Source organism: Phoenix dactylifera, chromosome 15, assembly GCF_051530095.1.
Source record: "Phoenix dactylifera cultivar Ajwa chromosome 15, Ajwa_hap1_PhDact_Kaust_v1.1, whole genome shotgun sequence".
In the NCBI taxonomy this organism is placed as follows: Eukaryota; Viridiplantae; Streptophyta; class Magnoliopsida; order Arecales; family Arecaceae; genus Phoenix; species Phoenix dactylifera.
Window position 1 is genome coordinate 10,609,171 of NC_143204.1, and position 27,905 is coordinate 10,637,075.

General features: G+C 44.8%; 2 protein-coding genes across 10 annotated transcripts; both read right to left on the reverse strand.

Moving 5' to 3' along the window:
* Positions 1–174: 174 nt before the first annotated feature.
* LOC103696985 (homeobox prospero protein) lies at positions 175–27,842 on the reverse strand. Of its 9 annotated transcripts, none has more exons than XM_039119890.3 (6): positions 27,717–27,842; positions 27,262–27,347; positions 26,818–26,954; positions 26,692–26,732; positions 26,145–26,289; positions 175–715 (listed from the first exon to the last, which is right to left on the reverse strand). In XM_039119890.3, the coding sequence occupies exons 4-6, from the start codon at positions 26,721–26,723 to the stop codon at positions 449–451; spliced, it is 444 nt and encodes a 147-aa protein (XP_038975818.1). In that variant the 5' UTR covers positions 26,724–26,732; positions 26,818–26,954; positions 27,262–27,347; positions 27,717–27,842; the 3' UTR covers positions 175–448. The 9 variants fall into 9 exon arrangements, with proteins under 9 accessions (XP_038975818.1, XP_038975822.1, XP_038975819.1 ...); XM_039119894.3 differs by having other exon boundaries at positions 26,818–26,996; positions 27,717–27,831; XM_039119891.3 differs by having other exon boundaries at positions 27,483–27,818.
* Positions 20,836–22,832, reverse strand: LOC120105497 (uncharacterized). Its single transcript, XM_089927598.1, has 3 exons — positions 22,016–22,832; positions 21,807–21,858; positions 20,836–21,231 (listed from the first exon to the last, which is right to left on the reverse strand). The coding sequence occupies exons 1-3, from the start codon at positions 22,695–22,697 to the stop codon at positions 20,988–20,990; spliced, it is 978 nt and encodes a 325-aa protein (XP_089783724.1). The 5' UTR covers positions 22,698–22,832; the 3' UTR covers positions 20,836–20,987.
* Positions 27,843–27,905: the final 63 nt, after the last annotated feature.

Here is a 27,905-nt window from a genome sequence, read left to right on the forward strand (position 1 = left end):
CAAGGAAGTAATCTCCGCTAGTTGTACTAAGACACTTAAACTAATCTCACCTTCACTAGAATATGGGGGATATAGAAGAGAACCAGCCCCCATGCTATGTAGCCTACTGCTCTTCCACCCCATAGGCAAAAGAATCCACATTATACCAATATACATCCACTGTCGATTTTAGGCTCTGATAATGGCGTACGAGAAGTATCATTAGTTCTGCTTTTGTTATTGCAGGAGAGCAATATGGTAAATAACTTAAATACAATAAGTTTCATTTCATGCCATACCAATTTTGACCCACCAACCTAAAACACTAAAGAAGCCAAGAAAAAGAAACTGAATAAGCACATGCAAAACCAAAATATTAGCGATAACTCCTTGAAACAGTTTGGTAAATACTTGGTCTCTGCTTGCTTTGGTCAAGCCTCTTCAATCTTTTTTGTTCAGTTAAGCATCCTTACTCAACATCAAAACCCTTCTCTTGGAGCTCCGATATGACCTCATTCCTCATGCGAAACCATAGCTTCTGAGCTTCCTGCTCAAATTTCTTAGACTGCAATTGTTTTTGCATGTTGTCAGAATCCTTGTCAAAATCTATAAATCCTTTGGGTCCAATGGTGGTGCCAAGAGTGCCTCCACTTTTAATGAATTCCTCAACTGCCTCTTTGTCACCTGGGTAGGGAAACCTCCTGCGCTCATACAGATGAGCCATCTCTTTCTCTTCCTGGATACAATGGGTAATTGCCTTCATAATTTGCTATCTAATGAACAACAAAATCACTTTCTTTTTGAAAAATATGCTATCATACTGAAACAAAAGCTGCAGACACCTGCTGTCTTTAAAGTCTTCTAAATATACCAATATGATGCTCATACAAAAAGGCAAAGGTTCACCTCTTATGAAAAAAGAGAGAAAGGATAAGTATACTGAGTCGTCGGCATGTTCATCATAATCACATTATTGTAATCAAGCTGATCATGTGCTAAAATGAACTCACAAATCAGGATGAAAGTGGTGCAACTTTTTTGTAGATGAAACATGCATGCATCAAATGCGCAGATGGACTTGCAGGAAAACACATGCATTGTGTGTGCGCCCAGACACATACAAACTAGAAGCTGAAGGGTCAAATTCAGACAAATGTAATTAGGTTATTGACAAAAGATTAAACTAACTCTAAATGTCTTAAAAAAGGAAAATTCAACAGATAAGCCAAGTATGTTATATTTTGAGAAATTCAAAGTGTGTGATATTTGACGGAGCTTAATGAAGGATAATTGAGAAATGAGTGAGATCATAGATTTTCAATAGATCTCTTCTTCACTTATCCATGCCACACTTTTCCTTAAAAAGATGTCAAAAGATGAAGACCAGGGATGTGGAGGTGCACCAAGACAAGCCAAAAAGTTATTAAGAACGAAGAATTCTTTCATTCTACAATAGACTAGACTTACCCAAAGTAGTCCTAAAGAAGCTCCCTACTTTATTATCTGTCACATGGTCCTGTTTGCCAAGGCTGCAACCATTGGGACCTATCTAGAATAATAATATTATAAGGTTGACATAACCAATAGGAAGGGCATTCCATCTGATAAACCATGGTTAGTTTGAAAAAGTAGGGATCAACATGGGAAAAAGTTAAGAATATCAACAAGTATAAATTTGACATTATTGTAAAAATAGTTAAAAGAGTAGCTATTGGAAAAGAAGGTCTAATAGAGTTATCAACACTTTAGAGAAACATGTATATCAAATTATGCACAAGTGCAGCGTAGCATATTTGAGCTTGGAAAAACATTTTAGGACAGGAACCAGGTTCAAGGTGAATTATGTGCTATTTATTTATAAAAAATATTGAAGCTCAAGGTCCTCCCTAGCCATATCTCCAATAGTTCTAAGAAAAGTCTATTGTACGACCCATACCATATCAGCAAGATACGGAGATTTGGTTCAGCATATGAGCCGAACTAGGCCCAATTTCGAGCGGTATCATGATTGAGAGAAAAAAAGTATTGGAAGTCTATCTAGGTCTAGATTGCATAACATACATATTGAACTAATAATGTACCATTATGATTCTCAGCACCAGCTTCGTAAACCTTGCCTAATACTTTCATTCAACAAAAAGGAAAGCAGAAATTGCTAACAATATAAATAGATTTTTTACATATTTATTCAACTAACTGCTAGTATTGCATGCCCTAATTTTTCTCGGATAGGGATATCAATCAAAGATCTAAATTGATGATAAATTGGTTTCCATGCCAAAGTTAAAAAAGAACCAAGTAAACCTAAGGTTTAGGGTCTAGTGCGAGTCAAAGGTAGCAAAGATGAGGAAACCTAGAATTTGGCTGCTAGGAAGGAGGAGGTCCAATCAATTTCCTTCGATAACTTCATCTTGGATGGATAGTTAGGCAACTTATCAAGGCATGCATTTGGATTCACAACACACTATTTGAAGATTCAAAATCTTAAATGCCATTATCATGCAAATAAAAATTATTAGTTGTACCTTTCTAGTTCTAACTCCGCCTTTGTTTCGTACATAGCTAAGCCCAAGTCCAGATAAAAGAGGATGGTCATGGTAAATTGTCAGTTAGCGTAAAACTACAGTAACAACTAACATGAATCCTAAGAATATACTGGGGCATTCCCTACTAGCGATAGGTTGCCTAGGATCCCTGGTGTAGTGAAAAGTGCGAAGTGTTAACTAGGGCACTTCTCAGAAGTGACGTGCCACATTGATGCCCAAATGTGGTGAGAAGCAAGCAAGGTTCTCATACCCTGATGGACTGGTGTGGGCTAAGTGGAGATCGATGGAACTAATAGATACAATGGCCAAGAGGAGAGTTGATGCAGGAGAATCTAAGAGAACTTTTAAGTCTAATTGGGCCCATTAAGTCCAATAGACCAGCTTATTAGCTATTAAGAGTAGTCTTCATCTTATGTCATGTTATGTCTAATGTTTTCTTTTAAGTTTCAGCCAATAGTTATGTTCCAAGTCATTTGAAAGGTCAAGTGACTTGCATGTGACCTTTTAATGAACTTGGATGGCTAAAATTTAATAAAACCTCATGTGATGAAGGGATGTGATGATAGGGTTGTTAGAGACATGGTATAAAGGTCTATTAAGAGTCTTTGTAGGCGCTTCAGCCATCTGATGAGAATGATACAGATAAAAGAATTCCTAGGGCTCTTGAACCCAGAATTCTTTTATTCCAAATTTAATTTTACAACTTCTTTGCTGTAATCTCTTCTGTTCATGTTGGAATTCTATTCTTGCTGCGTCAAATTGGTATCAAAGCCATGGCGGGACGTAGAAGAGGTAGAAGACATACAGGACATCAAGGACAATGAGATATGGCTGAGATGAGGCGTATGATTGAATATTTGTCATGGGCTATGCAATCCCTTCAACAACAGGAATGTCCGGAAGCCCATATGGAGATTCCGGAAGGTGACTGTGAACCCCTGGACATACCGAACAATAACACCAGGAATGAAGATTTTAGAAAAAGAGGAATATCCCTTCCATGATATTGGACCCACTAATCAAGTAGTATGGAGGTAGATTGGAAGAGAGGCTAGTACATGCACTTGATTTCAATGGAGGAGGAATCAAGGTAGAGGTTTCTAATTTCAATGGAAAAATGCATGCGGAGGATTATTTGGACTGGAGGCTAGCTTAAGGACTTACTTTGAGAGAAAACCTAAGGTTGAAGATAGAAAGGAGGTGCTTATGAAGCTGAAACTAAAGGTGCACTTCAATGGTGGAAGACAGTTGAAGATCAGCATCCTCGGCAAAAAAAGTTAAAAGTCGGCACATGGGAACCCATAAAATCAAAGTTGCATAAACAATTTTTGCCAGCTGATTGCATGATGAAGTTGTATGAGAACTTCCACACATTAAAACAAAAAGGAATGACAGTCGACTGCACTTCCGAATTTGAGAATCTCTCTATGAGGGTTGGTTTAAACATGATGAATGAGCAAGTGACATCTCGTTATCTTGTTGGATTAAATCAATCCAATAGAGATGAGATGGGAGTGGTTTGTTTGTTCAACCTAGAACATGCTTGATAATATGCCGTAATGGCAAAAAGGTGAGTATGGCGTTTTGGTGCAAGAGGCCTTTGTCAAGAAGGATTGAGGGTGCAATGGAGAGATTTTGAATAGACAAAAAGCTCCAAAGATGGATCAAGAAGCTGATGCATCTAGCTAGATAGGTGGCAAGTACATTGCTAATATTGACAGGGGTGAGAAGGGAAAAGATCTAGTAAGATATGGTGAACAAAACAGCTATGGTTCAAGTTCCAATAAGATGGACAGCAAGCTGCAATTACATTGTTTCTCTATGAGGAAAAGGACATACTTCCTACTTGCCCACAGCGAAGGGTCAACATGGCAGAACTCGAGGAGGAAGAAGCAGCTTTTCCGGATCCAAAATTTGATAAGCCCAATGATGAAGTAGATGATGTTGACATATATCCGGTAGAAGGGCAGCCTTTGGCAGTGCACCGCATGAAGGCAACACCTATAGATGAGAAAGAAGATTGGAGAAGGCGTGATATTTTTCGTACTCGTGTTTTGTGGTGGCAAGGCATGCAATGTCATTCTTGATGCAGGTAGTAGTGACAACCTTGTTTCAAAATAGGTTGGAAAACTTGAAGCTGCTTACTAAAATGCATCCCAACCCCTAAAAAATTGCATGGTTTCAGAAAGGGAATGAAGTACCTGTTGCTTTCCAACGCTTAGTTAAATTTACAATGGGTGGCAACATTGAAGATGAGGTTGTGTGATGTAGTGCCTACACTTATCTATTTCTCAGAGGAAACAAGAACTATACTTTGCATCCTCTTAGGGAAGAAGCCATTAATACCCCTAAGGATAGCAAGGTTAGTGGATTTTTGACTCCGAGAAGTTTGAAGTTGCAAACAAAGAATTGGGAATTATGCATGCACTGGTTGGTAAAATTCTAGAGGATAAGCAGCCACTAGAATTTGATGATTATCCGCTAGAAATTCAACAACTATTGGGAGACTTCAAGGAGCTGGCTTGTAATGTTCCACCAAAGAGTTTACCGCCAATGAGGAGCATCCAACATGCCATCGATTTGGTCATGAGAACATCTTTACCAAACCTACCAGCTTATAGAATGCCACTGCTACAACATGCTGGAACGCAAAAGCAAGTAGAGGACTCAATTGCAAAGGTTTTGGTGTGTGAAAGCAACAGTCCTTATGTTATTCCAGCTTTGCATACACCAAAAATGATAGCTTATGGAGGATGAATGGACAATTGTGCCATAAACAAGATAATTGTCAAATAGTGATTTCCCATTCCTTGCCTAGAAGACATGCTCGATTAGTTGACAGGTTCAAGAGTGTTTCTAAGATTGATTTGAGAGGTGATTATCACCAAATCAAATTGAGAAGCGGTGACGAATGAAAGATTGCCTTCAAAACACTAGATGTACTTTACAAGGGGATACTGATGCAGTTTGGACTGTCCAATGCCCCCAGCAGCTTTATGCAAGTTATGATAGAGGTACTTAAACCTTTTTCAGGATCATCTATAGTTGTGTACTTTGATGACATATTGATTTATACTCGAACTAGAGAAGAGCATTTGATTCATTTACGTGAAGTTATGGAGATTCTTCGCAAGGTGAAGCTCTATATCAATTTGAAGAAATACTCTTTCTTGTGCGATGAGGTGGTGTTTCTTGGTTTTGTTGTGTCAGCAGATGGCTTGAAACCTGATCTTGAGAAAGTGTGAGCTATAAAAGAGTGGCCTACACCACAATCCATGGAGATGTTCATATTTTCCGTGGGCTGGCAAATTTTTACAGGAGGTTCATAAGGAATTTTAGTTCCATCATGAGTTCTATCACTGAATGCTTGAAAGAAGCTAGCTATTAGCAGACAAAATCAGCACAAATGGCCTTCAAGCAGATCAAAACATTGATGACTAAAGCTCTAATTCTCGCATTCCCAGATTTTCAAAAGCTTTTCGAAGTGGAGTGGGATGCTTCGCATGTGGGTAAAGGGGTTGTTCTTAGCTTAGAGGGGAGGCCATTGAAGTTTTCCAATGAGAAGCCAAATGATTTATTAGGGTTAAGAGATCATGTCCTATTTATATGTGTCTAATACATTATATGTGGTATCCTTTTGAGATAGTAATAAAATTCTTTTCGAGAGAATTTCCTTCACCAAGCGAAGGGTTCTTCAATCCAATTTATTTCTATTTGTGTGTTGATCTTTGAAGTATGACCTTGTTGATCAAATCGCCCCTTTTTCCTTTCCCACTGTGTTAGAAAAGGATTCATGTAGCCAACCCAACTACTTTAGGATAAAGGCTTAGGTGAGTTGAGTTGAGTTGCTCCTTTCCTATTTTCTACTTCCAATGGTATACTAAAGCTATCTCACTTGTGCTTTTACAGGTTTACAAATATTAACACCATCAATGAAAAGAGGTGAGGTTGTGGATAAATTAGTGTTCTAAGTATCTAGAAAAGCCATAATGATGCAATCCAAGGTAGAATTGAATTATAGAGATTATTTTAATTTGTAGAAATAATGTTGTTACGGGGGAACTTAGCCACCATGCCCCACGTGACCGGCACGCGCGCCCAGGAAGACTACGGCAGCCCCTTGATCCAGCAATCCGACCCCGAGTCGGACATCTTCGGCTCCGCAGCCCGACCCCGAGTCGGCAGCCCCTTGATCCAACAATCCGACCCCGAGTCGGACATCTTCGGCTCCGCAGCCCGACCCCGAGTCGGCTGCCCCTTGATCCAGCAATCCGACCCCGAGTCGGACATCTTCGTCTCCGCAGCCCGACCCCGAGTCGGACATCTCTCGACAACGACAGGCTATTCCCCAGAGGCACGCCGCAGCCTCCTGCTCCACTACTCCCTGCAACGGTTGTATCTGGCGCTGCTCCACGATCCCCTGTAACAGCCGTACAAGGCGGAGCTCCACTACGCCCTGTCATGGCCGTACCCAGCGCTGCCCCACGACGCCCTGTAACGGCCGTGTCAGTGGCAGCTCCATCGTGCCCCACGATGACGAACCCCCCTGAAAGACCCCCCAGCCTGGTATATAAGCGGCTGGGAGGAGGAGGGGGGGTAAGCAAGAACTTCCAGAGCATTCTCTTACTTGCTACTATTATCTCTCCTTCTCCTCCAATCTCCTCTGACTTGATCGTCGGAGGGCCCCCACTACCCCAGTGGTGGTGCGAGGCTTGCTTGCAGGTTTCCCGGTGGAAGGTGGAGCGCAATCAACACCAACCAAGGCAACTCAAACGGAACCCCGTTCACACCGCTGTGCCAATCGTTCTCGGTTTGGACCACCAGCAACAGTTGGCGCTAGAGGAAGGGCCGAATCTCAGAGCGATCGTAATGGCACGGCGAGGTGGTCGTGGAGCTTCCAATGCCTCCGGTCGCGGGGCCTCTCGCGCCTCCGGCCGGGAGGCCGCTGCGTCTCCAACACATTCTCAGCAACACTCCACCGCTCCACCTCCCATTCAGATGGTCGAAGCCGCTCAGTTCGACCAGTTAGCCCAGCAGGTTCGCACCCTCGCGGAGGCAGTGCAGAACCTGCAGGGTGTGATGTCTCGGGCGCCGCAGCGGGCCCAGGAGCCGCTGCTCCCTGAGCGCTCACCTGTCCTCCTCAACCCGCGCTCCTTCCTCTCCCATGGGGAGGAGCGCCGGCGCGAGGAAGATTCTCGAGCACGGTCCATTCTGCCGGGACCTTCCCATCGGAGCTGCGCGGGGTACGAGAGGCGGGCCCGGGCGCGTTCCCAGATCCCCCAGTCCTCAAGGAACCCGCGCTCCAGTCGGTCCCCCTCTCGGTGCTCCTTGTCTCCCACCCATCGGTCGCGCTCCCTGGACCGGCGGGTGGACGATCTCCACCGACAACTCCAGGTCCTAAAGGGCCACTCCAAAGATCCCTTCGCCGACTTGGAGATCTCCTCCCAGCCGGCGCTTGCCTCGAGGATCCTGCGGACCCCGAATCCACCGGGGTTTAAAATGCCGGCGATCGAGCCCTATGACGGGGCGGCGGACCCGCGGGATCACGTCGAGAGTTTCAGGACCCTTATGCTCCTCCACGGAGCATCAGATCCTCTCCTCTGCAAGGCCTTCCCGGCGACCCTCCGTGGCCCGGCAAGGGCGTGGTTCGCCGGCTTGGAGGCTAACTCAATCCAGTCCTTCGACCAGTTTACTCGCCTCTTCATCACCCATTTCGCCGTCAGTAGCCGGCGGCGACTGGTCTCCGACTCCCTCTTTGATGTCCGGCAAAACGAGGGGAAAAGCTTGCGGATTATCTTACCCGCTTCAACAAGGCTACGCTGGAAGTCCGGAACCTGAGCCAGGAGGTGGCTCTTTCAGCCCTGAAGCGTGGCTTCCGGAAGGGCAGACTCACCTTCTCCCTGGACAAACGCCTGCCGAGGAGCTTCCCGGAGCTGTTGTCCCGGGCGAACCAGTATGCGGACGCCGAGGAGGCGGCCGCCCACCGGAGCAAGGAGGCCGCCGAGATCCCTCCAAAGCTCGGGAAGAAAAGGCGAAAAGAGGCACGCCAGAGGAGGAGCCCGACGCCCCAGCGTCGGCGCAGAAGCCCGTCGCCGGCGAGGAACCACGGCGCCCCACGCCCACGTTCTCCGCCCCGACGTTTCAGCCGGTACACTCCTCTCCTGACTCCCCGGACCCAGATCCTCATGGAAATCAAGGGGCGGGAGGACCTCCCGGTCCCGAGACAGATGAAGAAGATTCCTGGGAGGAGGCCCTCTCGGGCGTACTGTGAGTACCACCGGGACCACGGCCACGACACCGAAGACTGCTTCCAGCTTCGGGACGAGATCGAGGCTCTCATCCGCCGGGGGCGTCTCGGACGATATGTGAAGCGTCCAGCCGACCCGGCTCCTCCGGAGCCTCGGGAGCAGAATCGACCCATTACGGGCGTGATCCACACTATCACTGGGGGCTGCTCACGGCCCGTGAGGAACGCAGGGGGCTAGGTCCTTAGCGCACAAGATCATGAGGCAAGGCTATTATTGGCCTACCTTGTTGGAGGACTCGAAGGATCACGTGCGGAAATGCGGCGCCTGCCAGCGCCACGCCAACGTCCAAAGAGTCCCTTCTGTCCCCTTGGCACCAATCACTGCACCCTGGCCCTTCGCCCAGTGGGGAATGGATATCCTCGGACCATTCCCCGTCGCTTCAGCCCAGTGAAAATTTTTGATTGTTGCAATCGACTACTTCACCAAGTGGGTAGAAGCAGAGCCGCTGGCCACTATCACGGAGGCGCAAGTCCGGAAGTTCGTGAAGAAGAACATCATTGTCCGATTTGGGGTACCTCGGGTCCTCATCTCGGATAATGGTCGACAGTTCGACAACAAGCATTTCCGTGACTTCTGCGAGGAGTTCGGGATCGAGCATCGGTTCACATCTGTGTCGCATCCCCAAACCAACGGTGAGGCCGAGGTCACAAATCGGACGATCCTCCAAGGAATTAAGGCGCGAATCGGTCGGACAGGGCAAGCTTGGGTCGAAGAACTCAAGAATGTCCTATTGGGCGTATCGGACCACGCATCGGACCCCTACCGGGGAGACGCCATTCAGCCTAACCTATGGCACGGAAGCGGTCGTCCCCGTGGAGCTCGGACTCCCCTCACCTCGGGTGGCCGCGCACCGACCCGAGGCCAATTCGGAGCAACTCCGAGGGAACCTGGATCTCTTGGAAGAAGCGAGGGAAATGGCGCAGGTTCGGATGGCGATGTATCAGCGGAGGATGGCCCGATATTACAACTCCAAGGTCCGACCGAAGCTTTTCAGAATCGGAGATCTGGTGCTAAGGCGAGCTAAAGCATCTCAACCTGCGGAAGGTGGGAAGCTAGCGCCAAATTGGGAAGGCCCGTATAGGGTTCGCTTGGTAAACCGACCTGGCTCCTACCAGTTGGAGGCCCTAGATGGTCGAGAAATTCCAAGGAGCTGGAATTCCGCTAACCTGCGGATGTATTACCAGTAGAACAACAATGCCAGAAAGACAGTTCAAAAATGTATAACACTTTTCATTTCAATAATTTCTGGTTACAATGGCGTGCTCGTGTGATTACAAGGAATTCCCAGAGGGGAATTAGGGTGTAAAGAAAATAAAGAAGAGGTAGAGACTCCGAGGAGCTGAAGATCTGGGATCCCGAAACCTCCATCCGAAGCGGCTGCAATCCCACCGGAAGTGGGTGCTTCCAACCGGAGGCGCCATCGACGTCTCACGAAAAAGACGAAGAGCCGGCGCGGATGAAGAAGAAGTGGACGAAGGAGAAGTCCACACTGCTCCTACCCAGAGGCGCCATCCACGCCTCACGAAAAAGACGAGGAGCCGCCGCAGAAGAAGCTCCCGCTGCCTCCAGGGGAACGCCACCTCCAAGGGATATTCCGGTCCTCCCCAGTGTTAGGGGAGAGAAGGGATACAAGGGAGAAGAGCATATGGAGGCGCGGTCCCGGATCAAGCGTCTGGCGCGGAGCTCAATCGGGAGGCTGAACTTCAAGGAGGGGAGACGTGATCCCGGATGAAACGCCTAGAGCGGAGTTCCGCCGGGGAGAACCTCCTTGTTGATCCCAGATGAAACGGCTAGTTGGCGGAAGTCGCGAAGGGCGCGCCTCCCGTTCCTTCGGTAGGGGTCTCTCAACCATGCGCCGGAGAGGAGGCCCACGATCCATGGCAACCTGAACAGCTCCGGCTTGGCAGGCTCCATCGCACCTGCACCTATATTTATAGCCAAACTGCGGCCCCCCGGTCGTTCCGATGCGGGTGGCTCCAATAAATGCGGGCGCATTGAATCCGGAGCCGATCCGACTCTCGAGGCGTATCTTCCCGCGATTTCCTAAGCGTTATTCTCCTTAATCGCATTTTTTGTGCAGGACACTCCGGGTGGCCTGTACCCCTAGGTCCACATATCTCCGCTCGCGCCCAGGCCGAATCCGCCTCGAAGAACGCGCGTATCGCGGCCGCTTAACTGACACTCCTCGCAAGCAGCAACTGGCGATCCGATTTCCCAGGTAACCCCTCAATTAGCATTTAATGCCCATCTGGTGTTCCCCAGGCGACGCTTGGAGAGGAGGAGAAACACGATCGCAGCTGGCCACGGAGAAATCCCGTCGGGCGGCAAGCAACAGGCGCACGACCAGCGGAATTTCCCGAGGCTCGGCCCTCGGATGCCAGGCTAACCCGATGATCATCCCGGGAGCAGACTAGCATGAAGCCCCGACCGGTCGCCTCGGCTTGCGCCAGCCTTGGCCGACCAACGAGCGGAATTTTCCGAGGCTCGGCCCTCGGATGCCAGGCTAACCCGATGATCATCCCGGGAGCAGACTAGCCTGAAGCCCCAACCGGTCGCCTCGGCTTGCGCCAGCCTTGGCCGACCAACGAGCGGAATTTCCCGAGGCTTGGCCCTCGGATGCCAGGCTAACCCGATGATCATCCCGGGAGCAGACTAGCCTGAAACCCCGACCGGTCGCCTCGGCTTGCGCCAGCCTTGGCCGACCAACGAGCGGAATTTCCCGAGGCTCGGCCCTCGGATGCCAGGCTAACCCGATGATCATCCCGGGAGCAGACTAGCCTGAAGCCCCGACCGGTCGCCTCGGCTTGCGCCAGCCTTGGCCGACCAACGAGCGGAATTTCCTGAGGCCTGACAACCCTCAGATGCCAGGCTAACCCGATGATCATCCCGGGAGCAGACTAGCCTGAAGCCCCGACCGGTCGCCTCAGCTTGCGCCAGCCTTGGCCGACCAACGAGCGGAATTTCCTGAGGCCTGACAACCCTCAGATGCCAGGCTAACCCGATGATCATCCCGGGAGCAGACTAGCCTGAAGCCCCGACCGGTCGCCTCGGCTTGCGCCAGCCTTGGCCGACCAACGAGCGGAATCTCCTGAGGCCTGACAACCCTCAGATGCCAGGCTAACCCGATGATCATCCCGGGAGCAGACTAGCCTGAAGCCCCGACCGGTCGCCTCGGCTTGCGCCAGCCTTGGCCGACCAACGAGCGGAATCTCCCGAGGCTTGGCCCTCGGATGCCAGGCTAACCCGATGATCATCCCGGGAGCAAACTAGCCTGAAGCCCCGACCGGTCGCCTCGGCTTGCGCCAGCCTTGGCCGACCAACGAGCGGAATTTCCTGAGGCCTAACCCTCGGATGCCTGGCTTAGCGCCGGAAGAAGCTCCTGAGGCCTAACCCTCGGATGCCTGGCTTAGCGCCGGAAGAAGTTCCTGAGGCCTAACCCTCGGATGCCTGGCTTAGCGCCGGAAGAAGTTCCTGAGGCCTAACCCTCGGATGCCTGGCCTAGCGCCGGAAGAATTTCCTGAGGCCTAACCCTCGGATGCCTGGCCTAGCGCCGGAAGAATTTCCTGAGGCCTAACCCTCGGATGCCTGGCCTAGTGCCGGAAGAATTTCCTGAGGCCTAACCCTCGGATGCCTGGCCTAGTGCCGGAAGAATTTCCTGAGGCCTAACCCTCGGATGCCTGGCCTAGTGCCGGAAGAATTTTCTGAGGCCCAACCCTCGGATGCCTGGCCTAGTGCCGGAAGAATTTCCTGAGGCCCAACCCTCGGATGCCTGGCTTAGCGCCGGAAGAATTCCCTGAGGCCCAACCCTCGGATGCCTGGCCTAGCGCCAGAAGAATTTCAAGAGTCGGGAGTCAGCGAGACGCTACCAAGAGTTAAAAAGAAGAAGGCGGGGAGCTCGAAGCACGCGCGCCTCTCCGAGGGATGGCGGCAATCTCGAAGCATCACTCCCTTCACCCGTTCCCCTTCTGGTTCCAGGCTCGGAAGTGGGGGGCTACTGTTACGGAGGAACTTAGCCACCATGCCCCACGTGACCGGCACGCGCGCCCAGGAAGACTACGGCAGCCCCTTGATCCAGCAATCCGACCCCGAGTCGGACATCTTCGGCTCCGCAGCCCGACCCCGAGTCGGCAGCCCCTTGATCCAGCAATCCGACCCCGAGTCGGACATCTTCGGCTCCGCAGCCCGACCCCGAGTCGGCTGCCCCTTGATCCAGCAATCCGACCCCGAGTCGGACATCTTCGTCTCCGCAGCCCGACCCCGAGTCGGATATCTCTCGACAACGACAGGCTATTCCCCAGAGGCACGCCGCAGCCTCCTGCTCCACTACTCCCTGCAACGGTTGTATCTGGCGCTGCTCCACGATCCCCTGTAACAGCCGTACAAGGCGGAGCTCCACTACGCCCTGTCATGGCCGTACCCAGCGCTGCCCCACGACGCCCTGTAACGGCCGTGTCAGTGGCAGCTCCATCGTGCCCCACGATGACGAACCCCCCTGAAAGACCCCCCAGCCTGGTATATATGCGGCTGGGAGGAGGAGGGGGGGTAAGCAAGAACTTCCAGAGCATTCTCTTACTTGCTACTATTATCTCTCCTTCTCCTCCAATCTCCTCTGACTTGATCGTCGGAGGGCCCCCACTACCCCAGTGGTGGTGCGAGGCTTGCTTGCAGGTTTCCCGGTGGAAGGTGGAGCGCAATCAACACCAACCAAGGCAACTCAAACGGAACCCCGTTCACACCGCTGTGCCAATCGTTCTCGGTTTGGACCACCAGCAACAAATGTTAATATCAAATTAGATATGATCTTATCTTTCAAAACAAGTATTCAGTAAGGAAGAGATTTTAATAATATAAGAACAAAGATAATGTGTAAGAGGCAAGAGAAAATTGATTTAAGTGGAGAGGAGAAGAATAATAAGAGATGAAAGAAAGAAGAAAATGCCAAAAGTCTTTTCTATCATTTATCTTATGCACAGGTTGTAACTCATATAAATAAGCAAATTCTAACAAAACATTAAAAGAAATCCTAACAAGAATGCCAAAATGACTGCATTAGGGAAAGAAAGAAGAAGAGAAAGATAGGGCTTAGAAGGTATCATATGGATGCCCACAGGGTTTGGAACGTTCTTCCGCCTCCCTCCCTGTTTTATCTCTTCTTTTTCTTTGTTTTCCTATTGGAGAGCCCTCCAAAAAGGGGCCACATACAACTTAATAATGAGGTCGCATTTTTTAGTTGATTCACCACCTTGTCAACACAACTGAGCCCTCTACATATGATATGTGGCCCCAATAAATAAACAATAGCAACCATATGTTAGTTAAACCCAATAAATAGTAAAATAATAATAGCAAACAGAAAACAGAAAATTGACCCCAGCATATTGAAGACTTGAACATATGTTAATATAACATAGTGTTTTGAACTCTTGATATGTTCAATACTTGGCAATTTCTTGATTCCTAAGGCAATAACAAACAGTGAGATTATACTATTAGGTAAAAATGTTTTGCATTTTTTTACCCTCTACTGAATTTTGAATGATTTTAAGTGTTAACCCTATGGTTTCAACAAGTTACTATTTGATTTTGATGATAACAAACAAATGAATTTAGTTCATTATTATGATTATAGCAAATGAATAAAAATTAGAAATTGAGATTTTTTTTAAAGGCAGATGCTGGAATTCTGAACGTGTGTTAATATTTTTGACATAACTTTTTATTAAAATATAATATTAATGCAATTCTTGTTAAACTGGAAAGAAGACTTATTTATCTAAAACTTTTATATGCAATTCTTGTTTACTATTTGAATATTGGCTATGAGTAATAAGATCTGCAATCTATCTATCCATAGCTGTAATTCAGGCCGATATATGTTTACTTTTTTAGCTGTAACTTTTCAACCAAATGTCCTTTTGAGATGATTCTTGTCAGATTGGAGAGATAACTTAAAGGGCTACAACTTGTCTCTAGCCACTAAGTCAAATGCAGCCTTTTGATTCATCAAAAGGTGCTGCAAAGCAGGGAACCAAATCTGACCCGAATCTGCCTACATTAAATGTGTTGAAAAAGAATTCCCTAAGCTTTAAATTGTTTCAAACGGAAAAATGGCTTCTCAAGCCTATAAAAAGAGGTTCATACTTCAAATTGCAGCAAGAGAGAGAGTTCCATAGAGTTTGAAAGAAAAAATCAGAAGATAAAAAAGAGAGCATTCTAGTTCAGCCTATATTGGAGAACAAGAGAAGATTTTAATTCGTCAAGCTTCCTTTCTCTCTTCTTTCTTTCTTTGTGAGCTTCATTTATAAATCCAACTCCTTAAGAGTTATTACACACCTTGGGTGTGTCTCACATATTTGTTGTGAGAAGGTGAGAGAGCCTTCGTGGTTTTGAGAGTGAGGGATCGAGTAGATCTCTTGGAAGAAGTCGATGGACTTCTTGACTCAAAACAAAGTTTTTTTGAGAGGAAGAGATTTTTGTGTAAAGGTTACTAGCACCTTGAAAGCTAGTGTGTTGCTGGAAATTGGACCCGGGGGCTACCGCGAAGCCGGGGAAGGAGGAGCTTCGCTGCAGGGACGGTGGTCGGCGGCGCTCCGACTGGTGACGTCCTCCTGGAGGGGTGTAAGTCCTGCAAAAAGCCGGTGGCCGGGCTCCCCGGCGCCGGCCCTCCAATGCTTAAATCAGAGGGGGGCAGATATGTGTAGAGAGCAAGGAAGAGAGTATATGGAGAAGACAGCAGGAATATTTGGATAAGATGAAGAAGATGAAGAGGGTGATCTCCTCTATTGTGTCTGTGCTGTTTGCTTCTTTTCACCCGGTCCAGGAGGGTTCTGTCCGGGCCGCCCCCCTCCTTTTCCCCCCAGGTTTCCTTTTATAGAAGGATTTTTGTTACCTGGGAGGTGACAGGAGGTTTGTCCTCTTTTGTAATAATTGGGCACGATTTGGCCCATTAATGGCGTAGTGGAGAACGGGACCGAATCGGACCGGAATCAGGGAGTTGTCACGGTCGATCGGACCTGTTGGAGTGGTTGAACCGCCGGCTGTGGTGGGCCTGGGGTCCGTGGATGGTAAGTGCATTTATTACCGAATGAACCGGCGGTCAGGGAGAGCCATACGCTCTGATGGTTCAGTGATCCGGAGATCGTCTTGGGCCGTGCTCATTAAATGACTGGGTGCATCGGAGACTTGAGGGAGTCTCATGCATTAATGGCAGGTCGTGCCGAATACCTGCAGAGATCTTATGCCTTGATGGCTTGGAGATAGTGGCAGGCTATAGTAGAGTCGCGTGTATAGCCGCCGGACCTTTCGAGAAAGCTTGGCGGGGAGGAGTATTAGTTAAGGCATCGGCTCGGCAAGGGTGCCGAGCCGAGCTGGTCGCCCAGAGGGGCGCCCTGTGGCGGGGTTGCTTCGAGTACTCCTGGTCGGCGCCCTTTGGGCGAGCACCTTCTAGCCGAGCGCCTCTATTTGGCGCTCTCTCTAGTCAGCGCTTTCTAGTTGAGCGCTTCTCTGGTCGGCGTCCGCTGGTCGGCTCTTCCTATCCGAGCATCTCTACTTGATTATTTTGATTGGGCGCCTCTTGGCGCTCTCTCCGGTCGGCGCCCTTTAGTCGAGCGCCTTCCTGGTCGGCATTCTTTGGCCGAGCATCCTCCTGGTCGGCGCTCTTTGGCCGAGCGCCTCCGTGGCGGTATGACTTGGGGTTTTTCCCCCAACACTAGTGAATATCAAGAGAGATCCTTGAGTAGTGGAGTAGGCATTAGCCGAACCACTTTAAATTTCGGTGTCTTATTTCTTCTCTATTTTCTTTGCTTATCTCACTTTAAGTTTATCATAGCATGCTCATACACATAAAATTTCACCTCTTGCACTCTAGTTTTCAATTTGCATAAAGCTTTAAATGTTTCATAATTTTTGCAATTTGCATACATTTACAAACTTGACTTTTATATTTTTTTTTTTATAAACCCAATTCACCCCCCCCTTGGGTTGCCTAGTTGGGCCAACAATTAGTATCAGAGCAAGGGCTCTATTTATAGACTTAACTGTCTTAAAGTAGAAAATGGAAACTATAGTAGGAACCTCTCTTACCGAAGGTCAATCGACCAATAGGCCATCTTTGTTTAGTGGTTTAAACTATAACTATTGGAAGACTAGAATGTGAATATATATCCAAGCTGTAGATTATGAATTATATAAGGTCATTGTAAATGAGCCTAAAATACCAAGTCTGAAAATGAATGGGATAAAATTGATGTGAAACATATTCAAATGAATGCTAAAGCCATGAACTTGTTGTATTGTGCATTAGATCCTAATGAGTTCAATAGAAATTCTGCATGTGAAACGGCTAAAGAAATATGGGATAGATTAGAAGTAACTCATGAAGGTACTAATCAAGTTAAAGAGTCAAAAATTAGCATGCTTGTGCATAGTTATGAACTCTTTAAGATGAATGCCGAAGAATCTATTTCCAACATGTTTACTAGATTTACCAATATTACTAATGCTTTGAAATCTCTTGATAAATCTTATACTAATATTGAAATGGTGAGAAAGATTCTTAGGTCTTTGCCAAAAAGTTGGAAGCCAAAAATCACCGCAATACAAGAGGCAAAAGATCTTACAAAGCTTAACTTGGATGAGCTTTCGGATTCTCTCATGACCCATGAGCTATCCATGAAGCCGAAGGAGGATGATAGCAAAAGAAAGAAAGGCTTAGCTCTTCAATCATCCATCACCGACGAATCAAGTGAAGAAGATGAGGATCTTGCTTTGCTTACAAAGAAATTTAAAAGATTTCTAAGTAAAAGAAAGCAAGGGGCAAAAAGATTTCAACAGTGAGATGCGGCCAAAAATAAAATCATATGTTACCAATGTAAGAAGCCGGGCCATATCAAATATGATTGTCCTCAATTAAAGAAATCAAGTAAGAAGGATAAGAAAAAAGCCATGGTAGCGGCATGGGGCGAAAGTGATTCAAGTAGCTCCGATGAAAAAAATGATAATAAGCTTGCTAATCTTTGCTTCATGGCAAAAGAAGATAATGAGGCATGTGATTCTATGGATAACAATTTCTCATATGATGAATTGCAAAATACTTTTGAAGAATTGGATAACGAATTTAGAAAACTTGGCCTGAGAAATGTTTCTTTTAAAAAGATCGTTTCTTCTCTTTCTAATGAAAATTAAGTTTTGAAAAATGAGAATGAAGTTTTGAAAAAGAAAGTCAAAGAACTATCTTCAAAGTTAGAAATTTCATCTTCAAATGATATAAAGCATGAAAATAAATCTTTGAAAATAAAAGATCAAGATTATGAATTTCCAAATCATATTTTTAAACTTTCAAAAGCTTTGTATGGTTTAAAACAAACACCTAGAGCATGGTATGAAAGATTAAGTAAATTTTTTATTGATAATGATTTTACAAGAGAAAAACTAGATACTACACTTTTTATAAAATTAAAAAATATGACATGCTCATTGTTCAAGTTTATGTTGATGATATTATATTCGGTGCTCCAAATGAAAGCTTGTACAAAAATTTTGTTAAGTGTATGCAAGGTGAATTTGAGATGAGCATGATGGGAGAGTCAAACTACTTTCTTGGACTCTAAATCAAGCAACTAAAGGAAGGCATTTTCATTAATCAATCCAAGTACATAAAGGATTTGCTTAAAAGGTTTGGAATGAAAAATGCAAAACCAATTGGAACCCCAATAAGTCCATCAACTAAGCTAGACAAAGATGAAAATGGTAAGCTGATAGATGATAGAAAATATCGAGGTATGATTGGCACTTTACACTATTTAACCAAACCGGATATTATATGTAGTGTTTGTATGTGTGCTAGATTTTAATCATGTCCAAAAGAATCTCACATGATTGCCGTGAAACGTAATTTTTGATATTTATTGGACACTCAAAAATTAGGATTATGGTATTATAAAAATATTTTTTTTATCTTATTGATTTCTCCGATGCGGATTTTGCGGGTTGTAAAATTAATCGAAAAATTACTAGTGGTTCTTGTCAATTTTTTGGACATTCTCTAGTAACTTGGTTTAGTAAAAAGCAAAATTCGGTAGCTTTATCTACGGCCAAAACCGAATATATTGCCGCCGGTAGTTACTGTACTCAAATTTTATGGATGAAACAACAATTAGAAAATTTTGAATTTCATTTCTCTCATATTTCTATTAAATGTGATAATGCTAGTGCAATTAATTTAACTAAAAATTCTATTCAACATTCTAAAACCAAACATATTGAAATTAGACATCATTTATAAGAGATCATGTTTAAAAAGAAAATAATTTATTAGTACTGATTACCAATTGGCGGATATTTTTACAAAACCTCTTAACGAAGAAAGATTTTGTTATATTAGAAAAGAACTTGGTACGTCTAATCCTTTTGAAAAATAATATTTTTTAAAAAATATTTTTCTATGCTATGCATATAGATAGGGGGAGATATTGTGCATAACTTTAAATCTTATCAATCTCTCTATATCTTGATGAATTAGAATTCATGTTGTTCTCTTCTCATGTGCTAAAATGCAATTATTTAGGAAGAGAATAAATGTTATCAAATAAGATTGATTCATGAACAATTATTTGATTTACTTTGATATCACATCAATATTTTTTTAGATTTGATATTTCTTTTTTTTGATGCTAAAAGGGGGAGAAGATATATGATTAATACCAAGAGATGCTATTTGAAAAAAAATAATATATATAAGTTTGCATCCATTGTTTGTCAACATATATTGTTTGTCATCATCAAAAAGGAGAAGATTGTTAAACCCATGGTTTCAACCAAGGTTCGTGGTACCGATCGTACCGACGTACCGGTCGGCTCCGGTATCGGTACGGTACCAGTGCCGAACCGAACCGAGCCGAACAGATACCGTACCAATAGGGCACATTCGGCCTGGTTTCGACCCCATCGTCGTTTTTTTTTGTAGTTCTTTTATTTTTGGATATTTTTTGGATGTTTTTATGTTTAAGTTTAAGGTTAAAACTAGATGATGCAACTTATTACTTCCAAATGATTCAAATAATGAGATGAAGAACATAAAAAATTTTCAAATTAAGATACAATCAATTACATATATTTAAAGCACTCTCGAATATCTAAAATCGGGTCGAGTGGCGATGTTTCTTGTCAATATCTGGATCATCAACATAATATGGAGGCAGATCAACCCATCCCTCTAACCAAGCGGCATTGTAGTCTTGTATGCTCAATCCTCGAGGAATGCGTGTTGGGTCATAAGAACTCTCGGATCTCTCGCTGAAGCTCTGGCTCTAAGAGGTGTCTTGATAAGGGGCCCATCCGAATATGCCAGCACCAAAATCCGACCTGTAAGACCCTCCAGGCTGCGCAGGGTAGTAGCCACCGAAAGATGACTCCGATACACCATATCCATAGGCTGGCTGAGGCCGCGGATAATAGGAAGACTCGGAACTTGATACATCAATGGATCCGACTCCACATGGGAGGTCATCTGCAGCTGCATCCTGGCCTCTTGAACGACCTCGAGGAGCTCTTCTTCGATATGCAATGGTATCTGACCGGCCTATATCAGACGGCCTACCGTGGTCCGTATCTTGTGTAGCATGTGTAAACTGAGACTCACCGGTGTATCGAAAACCTCCCTCCAGCTGTGTCTCATAAGTAGTACCATACTATCCTCCACTTCCTCCATGGCTAGTAGATCCATCTCCACCAGAACCTTCATCGCTGTTGGTCCAAGTCTCCTCCTCGACACTCTCCATTGGGGCCCTTTCCTTTCCTTTTCTTGTTTGCTCGGATTGACGCCCTCCTGATCGAGTCGACTGGGTAGTAGAGCGTCCTCGTCCTCGCATGAGAGGATCATCTTTCTGAACGGGAGCGTCGTACCAGTCATGCGGTGACTGGCTTCCCTCTAGCCACGTCATATCAGCTGTAGGAGTGCGTGGAATGTTGCGCTCAGCCCATTGCTGTGAATCGACCATAGCCTCGGTAGCTATGATGCTGGCTGGTCGTCGAGGCGATCCTGGCTCATCAAGCTCGGGCTCCTGCTGCTGGGCCACAAGCCATCGAGCATAGGATTATCATCATCATCTGTAAAAGTCCTATAGATGGGATCTGCATACTTGAGCTCCACTTCCTCCTAAATGCATTTTAGCCTCAACCGCAGATTGTAGTGCACATAAACTAGGTCGTTGAGGCGCTTTTGTGTCAAACGGTTCCTCTGTTTGTTGTGGATGAGGCCGAAGGTGGACCAGTTGCGCTCACAGCCACTCGAGGAGACCATTTGGGAGAGGATCCGGATAGCTATCCGCTTAAGATTTTTTGCGAATCCGCCAAAATGAATCCACCATTCAGCTGTAAAAATATTGAAGATAATTACATTTTACATATATGATGGCCTCATAGTTGAAGATAATTCAGATGCAAAAATGTTTTGCAGATTTGTATTGTACCTGGATTCATAGTTGTCTTGCTCATGACAGTTGGTCGCTGTCCAAAGCTATGGCTGCCCTTTCTAAATAATTTGGTCTGTGGAAAGAAGCTTGTTGTAGTATGTCAATAATATAAGATCTGATATATTTACATATGTTACTAAATCATAGTTACCTCTTCTATACATGACGCGGCAACTTCTGGATCAGGCTCCATCTTATAAATAACATTACGCAGAGCATGAAGAAGTTCATCATCCCTACCAATTCCACTCTCATACTGAAACCGGAGATCAGATAGTATGCTGCACATAGATGACACCATCTTAGTATAATTATACAAATATATCAATCAGTATAATTATCAATATTATCGCTTACCTGCTAGATGCAATTTTCTACCCATTTGGGCTCCCCACCGCCGCTCAATGATGTCGATGTACTCCTGGGCATGGGCTACATCTGCCTCCATGATCTGAACCTTTACATTCTCCATCATGTGATACAAAAAGCCCATCTGGGGGTACCTCTCGCTATCCACGGCCCGCAGCACTTCATATAATGATTTGATAGCCTTGACTATCGCATTGGCCCGCTGCCAGAATGACTGCCTGCTTACCAAGTCTTCCATCCTACTTCCTTCAGCGCCGGCCTGGGCATATCTACTTTCCTGCCACTCGGGATTAACAAACATCTGACGTAGGGCTCCTTTCTTCTCGATAAGGCTATCAAGTGCAATGTAATTCGTAGCAAACCGTGTTAACTCCTGGTCTAAGAATTTCTCCCCCTGCATACTTTCTCATTAATGAAAGAACCCAAGTATGGCTATAAATATACCTGGTGATGCATTGGGCTATCTCCACCGTATGTTGCACCCTACGGATCTTTCCAATATCCATCAGAATGAGGTCGATGCAATGTGCAGCACATTGAGTCCAGACAATTTGTGGTCGCCGCTCCATCAAGACCTGCCCGGCCAACTTATATTGCGGCCCGTTATCAGTGACGACCTGCACGATATTCTCCTCTCCAATATGATCAATCACCTCCTCCATAAGTCTGAGGATGTATGAGGCGTTGTGCACCTTATCCGAAGCATCAACTGACTTGTGGAAGAAAGTCTTCGTATCATAGTATGTCACAAAGTTGATGATGGCCCGCTTTATCGGACCGGTCCAACCATCACACATCAGAGTGAGCCCATATGTAGGCCACTTGCTCTTATATGAGCCAATCCAATTCTCTAGCTCCTCCTTATTATTGTCAAGAAGCTCACCGTAGATGTCCCTCGGGCCTGGAGGATCGACACCGGGACCGGCAGACTGTATGGCAGAAATGGCAGACTTGTAGTATGTATTGTCTGCAGCATTCGCTGGAATATGGCTGAAGTGGAACCAGGATCCAATAGCTCGCCACATATCCTTCTTCTTCTCCTTCTACATTGTGTCTACCCTTTGCTGCTTCGAAACTCTCCTGGGGAAGGCATGCGGATCTACATCATGGATTGACGCACCTAGTGGAATCCCTCCGGAAGATTTCTTTCGGCCACCAAAACCACCCAGGATATATGCAATCCGGCTACGTCCTCTGCCCTCGCCCTTCCTGACTGAAGTTGTCCTTTGAAACTCTGGATCTTGTCTGCTTCCATCAGAACCGGCGCCCGACTCGAAAAACGAGGGCCCAAATCGAGCCCGATGCCTCGCCACCTCCTCCTGCTGCCACCGATCATCCAGACTCGCCCGCATGGCAGCCTGGATCTGTGCCTCCTCCTCATCTGGACCCTCGACCTCCTGTAACTCCATCAAGTGATAGGAAGGTGCTTCTGCAGCTTGGCGTTCCACCTCCGCTTTTTGCTTGGCAGCCCTCTCCTTGGCTGCTTTGATCTCAACGAGATTTTTTCTCATCAGCTGACGGGTGCTCGGTGGGCACTCCGAGCATGCAGATATCTCACGAGAATTACCGGCTAAGTACTGCTTTAATCTGGTTACTCCTCCTCCTTTGAAGCACTTGTGGCAATAATTGCACTGAAACTGGTACCGTTCACCGAGCATCTTCCCATGCTCCCAGCCAATATTACGCTCTTAGGGTTGCCCTCTCCTTGACGGCTCCATTCCTACAACCACATTAATTTTTTTCAATTTCTATTTTTTAATTAAAAATTAATGTTTAAATTTTTTAATTAAATTTTAAATTATATAAATTCTGTAAAAACAAAAGTTAATGTCACCATTAACATCGTCCATATATTGACAACATATAAAAAATTTAAGACGAAATAGAATCATTGAATCATTTCCTATTTTTTTGCAATTTTTGACTTAATTTTTTTAAGCAATTTAAATGAAATATTAAAAAAACAATGTAGGGAAAACAAATTTTACCTTATTTAGTTTTTGCTGGATTTTTCTTCAAGAAAAACGACGCTCTCCGACCTTTCTAATTTTTTTTCATGCCTTTGTCTTTGCCTTTCTCTTCTTTTCCTCCTCCTTTCTCTCTGTCTTTCCTTCATCTAAGCTGATGGATTTGACTTCAGCATTCGGTCGGCTTTTATAGCCAACCGTTGAGGCACTGTGGCACTTTGAAAAGTGCCACTGTGAGCCACAGCGCAGCACTTTCAAAGTGCCGCACAAACCGGCACTTTCGATTGAAGTGCCGCACAAAGCGGCACTTTCGATTGAAGTGCCGCACAAAGCGGCACTTTGAAAAGTGCCACAGTGTGGCACTTTGAAAGTGCCTCTGGCCAGCGCTGTGGCACTTCACTAAAATCCAGCACCGAACCGGTGAGCATCGAACCGAACGGTTTCGACCCATATTGGGTCGGAACCGTTTTATACCCCGGAACCGGACCGGTGCCAGTCGGGACCGGTCCGGTTCGGGCTGAACCGACCAGTACAGGTCGATTCAGCAGACCCTGGTTTCAACAGTTTACTATTTAATTTGAATGACAACAAACAAATGAATTTAGTTCATTATTATGATTATAGCAAACGAATGAAAATTAGGAATTGAGATCTCTTTTGAAGGCAGATGCTAGAATTCTGAATGTGTGTTAGTAGTTTTGGCATAACTTTTTATTAGAATATAATATTAATGCATTTTTTATTGAACTGGAAAGAAGACTTATTTATCTAAAACTTTTATATTCAATATATTTTCAAATTTAAACATTAGCTATGAGTAATAGGATCTGCAATCTATCTATCCATAGCTGAAATTCAGGCTAACATATGTTTACTCTTTTAGCTGTAACTTTTCAACCAAATGTCCTTTTGAGATGATTTTTGTCAGGTTGAAAAGATAACTTAAAGGGCTACAACTTGTCTCTAGCCACTAAGTCAAATGCAGCCTTTTGATTCATCAAAAAGGTGCTACAAAGCAGAAAACTAAATCTGACCCGAATCTGCCTGCATTAAATGTGTTGAAAAAGAATATCCAAAGCTTCAAATTGTTTCAAACGGAAAAATGGCTTCTCAAGCCTATAAAATAAGGTTCATACTTCAAATTGCAGCAAGAGAGAGAGAGAGAGTTCTATAGAGTTTGAAAGAAAAATCAAGAGATAAAAGAGAGAGCATTCTAGCTCAGCCTATATTGGAGAACAAGAGAAGATTTTAATTCGTCAAGCTTCCTTTCTCTCTTCTTTCTTTCTTTGTGAGCTTCATTTATAAATCCAACTCCTTGAGAGTTATTACACACCTTGGGTGTGTCTCACATATTTGTTGTGAGAAGGTGAGAGAGCCTTCATGGTTTTGAGAGTGAGGGATCGAGTAGATTTCTTGGAAGAAGTTGATGGACTTTTGACTCAAAACAAAATTGTTTTGAGGGAAAGAGATTTTTGTGTAAAGGTTACTAGCACCTTGAAGGCTAGTGCATAGTGAATATCAAGAGAGGTCCTTGAGTAGTGGAGTAGGCATTGGCCGAACCACTTTAAGTTTCGGTGTCTTATTTCTTCTCTTTTTCTTTGCTTATCTTGCTTTAAGTTTATCATAGCATACCCATACACATAAGATTTCACCTCTTGCACTCTAGTTGTCAATTTGCATAAAGCTTTAAATTCTCATTATTTTTGCAATTTGCATACATTTACAAACTTGATTTTTATATTCATTTTTTTTTAATAAGCCCAATTCAACCCCCCCCCCCCCCCCCCCGGGTTGCCTAGTTGGGCCAACATTAAGTTTTTGGGAAAGTAGATCTAACGATTTTTATTCCCTGCCTGTATTCTACTACTTCTATTTTTTGCAATAAACTTCTTGCAAAACCACAATGAATGCAAGCATATGCAGCATCTCTCACTCAAAACAATTGTTGCCACTGCCAACTATTTTTAAATAAACTGTACCATCACATCAGCTTCAGCAAAAAACTAGGAATTCCAAGTGATATGTAAACATGCAAGCAGATATATGCATACCCATTTAAAGATTAAAAGATATATGTTAATTTTGCTTTGTAAACTCATATGATTTAACTGAGCTTCTTGACATCAAACTACCAAAAGCTAATGTTCCTCTCCATATATCCTATTGAGTATCCAATGTAAGATAAGCATGTAACGATAAATATGTTGTCTACGTCTATTATAACTGTGTAGCATCATGATGTTATGAGCTTCATATTGAAAGCAGAGGCAGAAACAATTGTTTGGATACAGGAAGTTCAAAGGTTTCAGCATTAATGATTACAAATTGTAAGCTTAATTTAAGAAGTGGAAGAAAAAAATAGGTTCTACATTCAATTCAAAGTACTAGCAACACTTAGTTTGCTAAGTTCTGAGCAAGTAGATTTACATCCTCAATCCAAAGGAATGAATTGTTGTCAGCATGCACATGTTCCTCAAAATGAAACAAATGAAGGGGAAGTTTCACCTTTGGTCGAGGCTTAAGCGTCCACCAACCAAGTGGAGATGTTTCGTTCCACAACCAAGCAAGTCCAAAGATTGTGTACGTGTAGAGCATAGCCTTCCCCATCTGCTTCCAGAAGTAAAGATCCTCCTTTCCCAACCCAATTTTCCTAAACAGCAAACCAAAAATATAATGAAAAACAAGTATTAGAATCAACGAATCAGTTTGAGAAAATAACCAATCAAAAACATGTGGGACAGCAATCCAAACAACAAAAAAAGAAATTCATGATTCGGTGTGGCTTCAAACTTTCTGCGACGCATTTCATAGACTTGGCAAGCTAAAGAAACCAAAGATTGCACCAAATATATTTAAACTTTCTGTTTCAATTATTTTTTCCAGTGAATTGATCAATTAAGATCTGCCTTCATCTCTTTTTAGAAGCACAAGGGATAGGAGTTATCAAGTATACCACGATCCTTGTTCTTCCACAAATTACAAAGGGGAAGAGGAAACAACCAGAAAAACCAACATGGAAGATTTGAGAATGGCAATAGCTGGGTTAGGTCACCTGAGGAACTTTTGAGCTTTAAAGCTGGCCATCGAGAGAACCTGCTCACAGGAATGGAACGCTTCAGTGAGGCATTTTGATGAACAAATGAAGAGCAGAGAAGAGCACAGCAAAGCAGAGCAGTACCCGCTACTAGATGTACCCGCTACTAGATGAACCGGCACGAATCAGCTTAGTACCTCAAAGACCATCCTTCTTGAAGGACCTCCACCAATCGCCACATCCAAGAAGACAGTTGGATTCTTTGTTTTGGCCACTTCAACCTTGGCGTATAAAGAACAAATCAAGAAAGATTTGATCTGAATCTTTTCAAAAATAAAAATCTCATTCAAAATAATGATGAGAGGCTATAGTATAACACATATAAGCAATATAAGGGCATAACGAAGAAATTAGAAGAAGAAAAAGAAGAGGGGGACGGGGCTGTAAGATTTTCTTCCCCGTTTATGTAAATCTTTCTGTTCATTTTAACAGACAGACGAGAAAATCATAATCAAAATACAATAAGCATCATAACGGTAGGCAGAAATTTAGCGTAAAGCAATGGGATCACGCATAAGGGAAGCATACCAGAATGGATCAACAGTGGCATTGATCTGACCAAGCCGCGGAAACATGTTTTATGTAGTCACAGCATATGGCTATTTCCCATGAATCTAGATTAAAAACAAAGAAAATAAAAGGGGGAACAGTTTTAATCATTCCTAATAAAACTAACCTCTTTGTCCAATCGCCTTGAACTTTCAGGGGCAAAAAAGCAATAAAACTAACCTCTTTTACAAAACCCTAACCTGTTCATCGACAAAAAAACGGATTCAAGCCCAGCACCCTAACCAGAGCTCCCAGGTAATAGACCCATTACGTTGAAGAATAAAAGGACGGACACGATCGGAGACGCCAAGACTCAGGAAAAAAACTTTGTGAACACTCACTCGATCGTTGGAAAATGGAAATCTTAGAATTATCGGGGCAAAAAGATCGAATCACGGAAGGAAACAGATGGGAAACTGTAGACTTTCTGTTACCTGATAGAAAAGGGAAGAGAAGCAAAGCTGAGAGCAGCGGCTGCTCCTCTGCGCGGCCCCGGAACGAAACGAGAAGGAGCGAAAGACCGGAGAATAGAACCCAAGCGCGGTAGGCCCCGCTCCCGGGTGGTTCTATATACACCCCCCCCTATTGCTCAGGACACCCCCCAAAAATTAAAAAAAAATTAA

Bases quoted from the DNA above. Each gene is read 5' to 3' on its own strand.
- LOC120105497 (XM_089927598.1), bottom strand. From the start codon at position 22,697: ATGTGGCGAGCTATTGGATCCTGGTTCCACTTCAGCCATATTCCAGCG. The intron at 21,859-22,015 runs GCACTTGATAGC...CCAATGCGATAG, and splicing joins GGTTTGCTACGAATTACATT to TCAAGGCTATCAAATCATTA. The intron at 21,232-21,806 runs GTACCCCCAGAT...ATCATATATGTA, and splicing joins CGGGCCGTGGATAGCGAGAG to AAATGTAATTATCTTCAATA.
- LOC103696985 (XM_039119890.3), bottom strand. From the start codon at position 26,723: ATGGCCAGCTTTAAAGCTCAAAAGTTCCTCAG. The intron at 26,290-26,691 runs GTGACCTAACCC...TTTGCTGTTTAG, and splicing joins AAAGCTCAAAAGTTCCTCAG to GAAAATTGGGTTGGGAAAGG. The intron at 716-26,144 runs GTGAAACTTCCC...CATTGTATCCAG, and splicing joins CGCTTAAGCCTCGACCAAAG to GAAGAGAAAGAGATGGCTCA.